The sequence below is a fragment of the Canis lupus genome, chromosome 4, assembly GCF_003254725.2.
Source record: "Canis lupus dingo isolate Sandy chromosome 4, ASM325472v2, whole genome shotgun sequence".
Classification (NCBI taxonomy): domain Eukaryota; kingdom Metazoa; phylum Chordata; class Mammalia; order Carnivora; family Canidae; genus Canis; species Canis lupus.
The window spans coordinates 59,714,131-59,723,024 of NC_064246.1; the positions used below are offsets into that span (position 1 = coordinate 59,714,131).

The 8,894-nt window shown below is 56.6% G+C and overlaps 1 protein-coding gene across 3 annotated transcripts in view; it reads right to left on the reverse strand.

Moving 5' to 3' along the window:
- The window catches only part of PPARGC1B (PPARG coactivator 1 beta), a 111,950-nt gene extending 105,095 nt beyond the window's left edge, over positions 1-6,855 (reverse strand). For all 3 annotated transcript variants that reach the window (XR_007410318.1, XM_025434183.3, XM_025434182.3), the window contains exon 1: positions 6,699-6,855. Coding sequence is in view for 2 of the 3 variants with exons in the window: in XM_025434183.3 (XP_025289968.1) it covers positions 6,699-6,776 (78 nt within the window). In the remaining variant the exon portion in view is untranslated. The remainder of the gene's footprint in view (positions 1-6,698) is intronic.
- Positions 6,856-8,894: the final 2,039 nt, after the last annotated feature.

Sequence of the window (8,894 nt, forward strand, 5' to 3'; positions counted from 1 at the left end):
CTTAAAATATCTTTTATTTGGTCCTTATTACCTAGCACACATTGTGCTAGGCATTTTATTAATTTTAAGATTTTTATTTATCTATTTATGAGAGACATGGAAAAAGAGGCAGAGACATAGGCAGAGGGAGAAGCAGGCTCCCTGCAAGGAGCCAGATGCGGGACTTGATCCCAGGACCCTGGGCCCACAATCTGAACTGAAGGCAGACGCCCAACAACTGAGCCACCCAGGTGCACCTATGCTAGGTGCTTTAAATCCATTTGTCAGGGGATCCCTGGGTGGCGCAGCGGTTTGGCGCCTGCCTTTGGCCCAGGGAGCGATCCTGGAGACCCGGGATCGAATCCCACATCGGGCTCCCTGCATGGAGCCTGCTTCTCCCTCTGCCTGTGTCTCTGCCTCTCTCTCTCTCTGTGTGACTATCATGAATAAATAAATAAAATCTTAAAAAAAAAAATAAATAAATCCATTTGTCATTAGGTGTTCGTGGACTTCTCACAACAGTTTTAAATGATCCAAGTGGAGAAGTTATGGGATCCACCAAAGGTCTCACAGCCAGCACGGCAAACGCGGACAGGCCCCCTTCAAAGTGAGTGCAGTGGCCCACGCAAGGGACGGAGCAGCTGTGCCCAGAGGGCAGGGAGAAGCCAGCATGACAACAGTGGCACGGCAGCTGGGTCAGGAAGGATGAGTGGTAGGAATGGAAGAAACAGGGGCAAAGGAGACAGACAACAGCAGGAGGAGCCTACCCTTCCAGGAAGAAGACTCATGACCTACACTGCAGCGGACATATCCCCAGGGGAAAGCAGACAAATCAGAAAAAAGTCAGGGGCCTACCTCTCTGACTTCAAGTACCTGAAGGTTCTTGAACATTGGGAATCAACTTTAGGCTCTAATGTGAAAGTACTGGGGAGCTATGGGTGATGTGTAAGCAAGGGAGTGACATCAGATACGGACATCTGCTAACTACAGGAATCCCGCGTTCACATCTGCTAACTACAGGAATCCCACGGTAGTGAAAGGACAAAGATCTAGACCAGAAGAGGAAATGCATAGAAAGGGCAATCCAATCCAATTGATTCTGCAACAACTGAGTGTCAGTTGAGTACCTAAGAGGAGAAATAGGAAATGGCCCTGCTCATTCTCTTCCAAATGACTTTATCTGGGTTTCCTTCACCTTCACATAAAGAATTATGCTTCCCCTTTTTACATAAAAAAGATTACATGGAATTATGCTTCCTTTTTTTTTTTTTTTTTGCATAAAAAAGACTGCACGAAGGGGAGTTTGCATTACACTTAATCCTGCCCTTCTGAAGTGCTTCCAAAGAGAATTCCAAGTTTCCTGAGCAGTAAGCTGCTACTCATTTTGCAGACATTTTATTATTTTACGCTCAATCCTGAGTCAGGGCTACAATCCCCATTTCAGAGACTGAGAAACTGAGGGCTTTAGGAGTTGTCTTCTCTCTATGCATCGTGCCTTCATTTGCTCAAGGTGCTAGAAAAACAATGAACAGAAGTAGAGAGTAGTCCCTGCCTTGCGAACTTGGAGTCATGTGGTCTGAGAACCTTGCCTCTGATCCTGGTTCTTCTACTCAGTCCAAGGCAGTGGAGTAGGGAGACTGTGTTTAGCAAGCCAGTGGGTTCTCTGAAACTGTGAAATCCTCATCTGTTAAATGGTAATAATCATGGCACCTACACATTGTAGACTATTTACAAGGATAAAATGTAACAATGCAAAAGAAGGCTTGGCAGAGTGCATGGCATCTAAAGGATGCTCTCACAAATGTCATGGGTGATGCAGGAGGAAGCTAGCTGTTAACACTGCAATGTTCATGTTATGACCTCACTTCTAAGCCCAAACCCCCATTTGCAAAGCTGCTTCTGACTCAAACCAGTATTCCTTCTATTATCCCAGAGAGAGAGGGAAAAGGGTGACTCATCCCCTGGCAATGGTGGAGCTTCTGGCTGGCCTGCACCAGCTGCAGAGAGGAGAGCCCCAAGGTGAAGGGGAAATACGAGCCCCTGGGGCCCCATTGCTAGGCCACTGCCTTTCCTGGTTCCGAGGGCATCCTGATCATTAGTACCAGCCAGGGAGCCCCCAGTGAAATCGGAGCCCCCGCCTCTGGTAGACGAAGCCAGCAAACCTGTCCCCTTCTGGGCTCAGGTGAATAAGTTATTCCCCCTATTCTCGCACGGGTGAAGGGTGGACAGAGGCACCCAGCCAAGGCTGTGCTACACCTGCCCCTCCAGATGCCTAGGACTTTGGCTTGGAGAAGAAGTTAGCCCTGGCTTCCCGGACTGTGGAAGCAGCACCACTGCAGACCTAGTAACCCATTAGATGTTCAACCCATTTCCTGATTCTCTGCGTGATGGGGCCCCCTCTATGTACTCAGACCCAGGTCTAGAACAATGAGGGGACAGGATACCAATGGAGAAATGGGCCAAATTCACAAGCATGAAATTTCACAAAACAGAACCCCAAATGGCCCATGATCATATTAGGGGGGGAGGGGCATCCCAAGTGATCAAAGAAATGCACATTAAAACAAAAGGGTAAAAGAATTTATTGATGAACAGACTGGTAAAAATGAAAAACAATTAAATACCAAGAGTTATCTGACTGTGGGGAACCAGGCATTCCCACACAATGTTGGTAAGTGTGTAAATTAGCACAATCCTCCTAGAAGGCACTCCAGAAATGTGTTTACCAACCGCCTGCATAGTTCCTTTGTCAGAGTAATTTCACTTCTAGGAATTTAAATGAACGAAAGAAGACATATGCAGAGACATTCATTTCAGCGTGGCTTACAAGAACAACAACAAAAATTATAAACAAATTAAATGACTAACAACAAAGGGCTGATTAAATACATTTTGGTTCAACCCACAATGAAATACTATATAACCATTCGGATATTAAGACATGAAGTAGAATATTTATTGATGTGGAAAGACAATCACAGCATATTGTTTGGAAGGGGGGGGAAAAGCAAATTACAACAGTATGATTCCAAGTTACAATGAATATATAATGAAAAACTCCATTTTTGTGTAACAGATATAATCCATAGGAATCGATAGGAAAGAAAAGCCTGGAAGTATACATAAAAATTAACAGTGGTTACCTTTGGGTAAGATTACATACTTTCCATTTTTTCTTTATGCCTGCCAGTATTTTTCTAACAACTCTACTACTAACTATGTTTCAATGATAAGAGATTGGACCACATGATCCGTAAAGTTCCTGCCAACTCTGACATTTGGGGCATCTATGATTGATGTCCCAAGTGACTTCAAACAACCCATATTTAGTGTGGGCTTACTGTGTGGCCTTTGGAGCTCAAGTCATGGCCCACAGCTGTAGCTTTCTTCATTCCTCTCTACCCATGCTTGCTGCCCAGCTGTCCTGGGGGCCAGCCTAGGAGGCTCCCCCCCTCCCATCCCCCCTGTAATTCACCTTCGGACCCCCAGACCAAGGGCTGAGCAAAGGAACTCAGTCAGCATGGTGGCAGGTGCCAAGGGGGCACAAAGATAAAAGGCACAACTCTAGTTCTAGAATCCTACTGGGCCACAGGACTCACACAGAAAAACTGCTTTTGCTTGGTTGTATAACACCGACTACAAAAACCAGAAGAGAGAGAGAGAAAGCAGGGCAAGCCAGGGAAGGAAGGCCTGCTAGAGAAGGCCATGCAGGAATGGTGGGTGAGGGCAATGGAGGCAAGGGGCACAGGCTGGGCAAAGGTGAAGCCAACCCAAAGTCCTCTGGAATACATGCCCCAAACCTTTCCAAGAAGCTTTCACAATCTTTGGTCTGCAGAATTTCTGAACTTTGGCCCGAATGGGTAAAAAGTTAATTCTCCCAAACAGAAGTCCTCCCTCTATCTGACTCTGGATTAGCCACCAAAGACAAGTCCTTGGGATAAAGACAATAAATTACCTTTTTATTCACTCTCCCCACCCCTTCCCTTCCAAAGGGGGAAATGGAGGGGAGGACCAGGGAGGGACTGGAGGAGGAGAGGTAGTCACAGGAACAAGCAGACATCTCGCATGCAAGCAGTGCTCACCCCCACCACCTCGACCCGGTCTCCTCTTGCGGCAGCACCAGCCCCATTTGACAGATGGAGGAAAGGAGGCTCGGAGAGTTAAAATGGCTTGCTCTGGGGTCACCCAGCCAGAGAGTGGGGAAGGCGACTCCACTCAGGCCTTCTGACTCCAAGTCCAGTGCTATTTCGAGGTAACACACAGGACCTGGAGTCAGGAGCCCTGGGTGGCTCTGTCACCCGCTGGCTGCGTGGTCCTGGACAAGCCGCTCACCCCTCGCAGCCTCTCTCCCCAGCTGTAAAATGAGGAGGCACGCGATGGCCCGCCCAGGTCCTCTTCCGGCGGGGCTCTGTGAACCTTCTAGGGGTGGCTGCAAAGCTTCCCTATCAATTACATTTCCCAAGTTGGGCCGGCGAAGATCACCAGAGGAGCCTCGGCCCGTCACGTGGTTAAATAAAAAAAGCAAACGTCCCAGATTAACTTTCACTGTGCTGCTTCTGCTGACACCTGATTACCCAATTTTCTAGTATCCCTGGGTGAAATATCCCTGCAGGGGAGGCCCGCTGGGCGGCTCGAAGGACAAATAATGAATTATCGGTGAGCCCAAGAACCCCCAGTGATGGAGTTAAGAACCGGGGTGCAGACTGACGGGTTCTCGCTACAGGGGGTCCCTGACCGAGTCTCCGGCAATCTCAGGCACCCCCAGACCAGGGCGAGGACAGAACTTTCCCAGGGGCACCTCGGTCCCGCCTGCACCCAGTCCCCCGGGTCCCGGGCTGCCCGCAGGCCCGGGTCGGGGGTGGGGATGGGGGTGGGGGTGGGGGTGCAGGGGGGAGGTGCGAGGAGGGCGCGCGGGGGGGATGGAGCCGGGCGGCCGTGGCACCGGGGCTGGGATCTGCCTTCCGAGCAGACGTGGGCGCGGGGCTGGCGACGGTGCCGGTGACCGCCGCGGGAGCTCCACCGCAGTTTCGTCAGAGGTAAAGGTACGCGCCCGGCGCGCGCGGCGTGTGCACACACTCACACACACCCGCGCGCGCAGCCCGCTCATCACACCCTCCCCGCCCCCGCCCCCGGCCCGAAGAACGCGCGGTCACACGCCGCCACCGGCCCTTCGGCCCCCGCCCCGAAGCCACCCCGGCACGCCCGCCACCGACCACGAGGCCCCGCGGCTCCCCGCGCAGGGCTGTCTGCGGCGAGCGGGGCCGGCCCTCCCCGGCGCGCGGCGGCCTCCTCTCCGCGGCACCCGCCACGCCGCGCCGTCCCGGCCGCCTGGGGAGCGGCCGCCCGGAGCCCAGCGTCTCGGCGGCGCGTCCCCTCCGAGTCGCGGTCTCACGGCTCGGAGTCAGCTTGCAAGCCTCTCCCCGCCCACCCGGTCCCATGACAGCTGCTGCCGCCCAAAGACAGGCAGATTAGAACGAGAAGCAAAGTTTCCCTCTCTCTCCTCCCACCGCCCGCCCCCCCGCCTCCCCCCTCCCTCCCAGTGTTATGCAAAGCGAGCCGGCACCGGCGCTCCGACTCCAGGTACCAAACCAGCCCTCGCGAGCCGCGCCCGGTTCCGCCCGGCGGCCCCTCTCCGCGCCCAGCCGTGCGCCCGCATCCGGGGGCTCCTCCTGGCCTCCGCCGCATCCCCAGCCTCCCGGCTGCCCGCAGCGCGGCGCCGGGAGGGAAAGCCCTAACTATGGGGCCAAACTTTACGCTTGCAACAGGCATGGGGTGGGGAAAGCCAGGGAAGGGTGGGGGGCGCGCACGCCTAGCGCAGGCATTTTCGGTGGCGGCTCGTCCCGGCAGCACCCCCCCCCCGCCCCGTCTCCAAGTCACCAGCTCCCTCGAGCCCCCCCCCCGCCCCGGCACACCAGAGCACCCTCTCCTGTCACGCGCGTGTCGCCGGTGGGGCTCCCAGGCGCAGCCAGAGCCCGGGACGCCGCCTCGCGTTCCCTTCCCCCAGCATCGCCGAGCGCGCACCGGGGCCGCGCGCCGCAGGGGGACCCAGGCGCCCCCAGACAGTCTTTCCACCCCCATCCTGCCGTGCTTTCCTCCCGAGGGGCTCCGCCGGTAGCGAAACCAGGAAGGTGCTGTCCCCGCCCGCATGCCCACGTGCCCCGCAGCCCCCTAAGCCCTCAGCCGGCAACTGGCAGGAAACTCCGCGCCGCCGGCGCCGCCGGGGAGCCGCGGGGGGCCAGCAGCAGCACGCGGGGCGCGGGAGACCCGAGGACCGGGGCGCTCCGGGGACGGGGGCAGGCGCCGGAGCCGGGGCCCTAAGTCCACGTGAAAGTACGGCAGCAAGTGCCGGGAGTCCGAGGGCGCGCCTCCGACTCCCAGGGCCAGCCTAGGGGTCCCCCACACCTTGGCGCCGCTCCACCTCCCCGAGGAAACGCGGTACCCCCACCTCTGCCGGCAGGGGGGTGCGGACTCCCAGCGACCGAGGCCAGACCCTCCCCGGCGGCCGTAGCGCCCCCACGCCCCGGCTTGCACGGGGGGCGCCTCGGGCCCCCTGCCTCCGTGGCAGGGCGCATCGCAGGGCGCAAGGAAGGGGGGCTCTGCAGCCGGAGCCCCCGTCCCCCCCGCTGCGCCCACCGCCGCCTCCCGGCCTCCGCGGCTGCGGCGGCAGCCCCCGCAGCTCAGCACCCCTGCCCCGGGCCCGCGGCCCCTGCCGGCCGTACCTGCGCGTCGGCGAGATAGTTGAGGAAGAAGGAGGAGAGCTCTTCGTCCAGCAGCGCGCCGCAGTCGTTCCCCGCCATCTTCCAGCCGCGGCTGCAGCGTGCGGCGGAGTCAGCGCCGAGCCGGCCGGGGGGAGGGAGCGAGCGAGCGAGCGAGGGAGGCGGGAGGAGGGAGCGAGGCCGGCGGGAGGCGGAGGGCGGAGCTCGGGCCCGGGCTGCCGCAGGGCCGCTGGCTGCGGGGGCGGGGCCGCGCGGGGCCCGCGCGAGCCGGGGGTCGCGCCCCCGCTCACTGCGCCACGTCTGGCTGCGCGGTGCTCCCCGGCAGCTCCCCGGCAGCCCCCCGGCCCGGAGGGAAGCGCCCGCGGCCGGGTGACGCTGCCCCAGCCCCGGGCCCGATGCCTGCGCAGCAATGCGGGCAGCCCCCCGCTCCTGCCCGAGCGAATCACGTTGCGTTAGCGCTGGGCGGGTCCTTTGAGAAAACCTGCTTCTGCACTGCTGGGGAAACTGAGGCCCGGGAAGGCGGAGGACTTGGTTTGAATTCGCGGTGCATTTCAGCAGCAGGAAGACAAAGCTCAGGCCTGACTGGCCCCGAGGTTCCGAGGTTCCGTACCTGAGCTCCAAGGCCAGAGAGAGGAATATCTTAGGGCAAAGGTGGAGAAATCCGGGCAGGCTCAAGGAGGGGGTGGCATGTTTTTCTTTTCTTTGAAGGATGCGTTGACCGATATTCTGTTAAGTTTGGCCATCACCCTCAAGCTTTCCTTCACTCCCCTACCACCACCGCCGCCGCCACCGCCGCTGCCCATAAACTTGAATGACTTCTCTTACCATGGCCCACAATGCTTAAGGTGGCCAGGCTCACGCAGGCTTCCCCAGGCCCCGTGGCTTCCCAGGTCCTTCCATGAACCATCTCACAAGGAGCTTCCACACACAGACTGGTGTCTCCTACCCAGTGGCCATTCATTCACCCAGTAACCACATCTTCAGCGCGTCCTTTCCCACTGCCCCTCAGACTGTCAGGGGGTTCCTTCTCCCGGCCTCGCCCCACTGTCATGGGCTCTCCTAGCTCTGCAGGCCTTTCCTTGAAAACACTGGCCACAGCTGCCATTTTACGTTTGTTCCAGGGAAGATTTGATCTTCGTGTGTCTTCTTAACTCTAAGACTCTAAGACCCAAGAGCTGAATCTTTTTTTTTTTTTTTTCATATTTGCCATGTCTCCGGTGCCTGGCACATAGTAGATGCTTAATAAATAATGTGCCAACCAGAGGATTTGGATTCCCCACCACCACCACACATTGCACACATAAGAAAACTTCCCAGGCTGCAGCCTTGAACTCTCACCATCATGCCCTGCTGTTTGTTTGCCAGACAGCAGATGAGGGCACCGCCTGAATAAAGGCGAAAAGGCGGGAAGATTTAGACCTGTTTCATTGGGCACGCCTGCCTCCTGCCCCCACCCCCCCCACCCCCTGGCACTCTGGAGGGCTGCCCCACCCTGCCCACCCTGCGTGGGCTCCCTCCCAGCCAGAGGAGGAAACAGGGAGAGTCCTCAGCTCACCTGCTCAGACTTGAACACCAGAGCAAGAGCTTCCTTCTCCAGTCTGAGGTTCCCAGAACCGCAGGGCGTGATTTCACTCTTTGGGCTGTAGGCCAGAGCGCTTTTAAGGAACAATGAATCCCAACAGAGAGCCTACATCTAGCCTTGGAGCACTAGCCTGGGAGTCAGGAGTCCTGGGTCCTGGTCCAGCCGTGCTACATCTTGTCTCAGTATTGGGCAACTCAAGAAGTCCAGAGGAAGGGCCCCCTGGTCGGACTGCCCAATTGTGAACCCCTGCATGTAGTGTCAGGCCTCAATTTCCTCATCTACATCATGGGGATCGTAGAATTACTTACTTCATAGAGATGTTATGATGATGGAAGAGGTAATATATGTAAAGTGCTTGGCACAGTGCCCGACCTCATGAGAAAAATAGCTAAACTCTGGTCCTCTGTTTCCTCATCTGTAAAAATGAGGATAACATACATGTTCCTTGAAGGACTTTCTTTTCCTTTCTTCCAGCACTCACAGGCTTCTGGCTGCCTTGGATTCCAGTAGATCTGGATTTGAATCTTGGTGCTCACAAATAATGTGCCCCTTGGTCCTTTATTTAATGTCTCTGAGCCACATTTCCTTCCCATAGGGTTTTTGTGAGGGTTGCATGA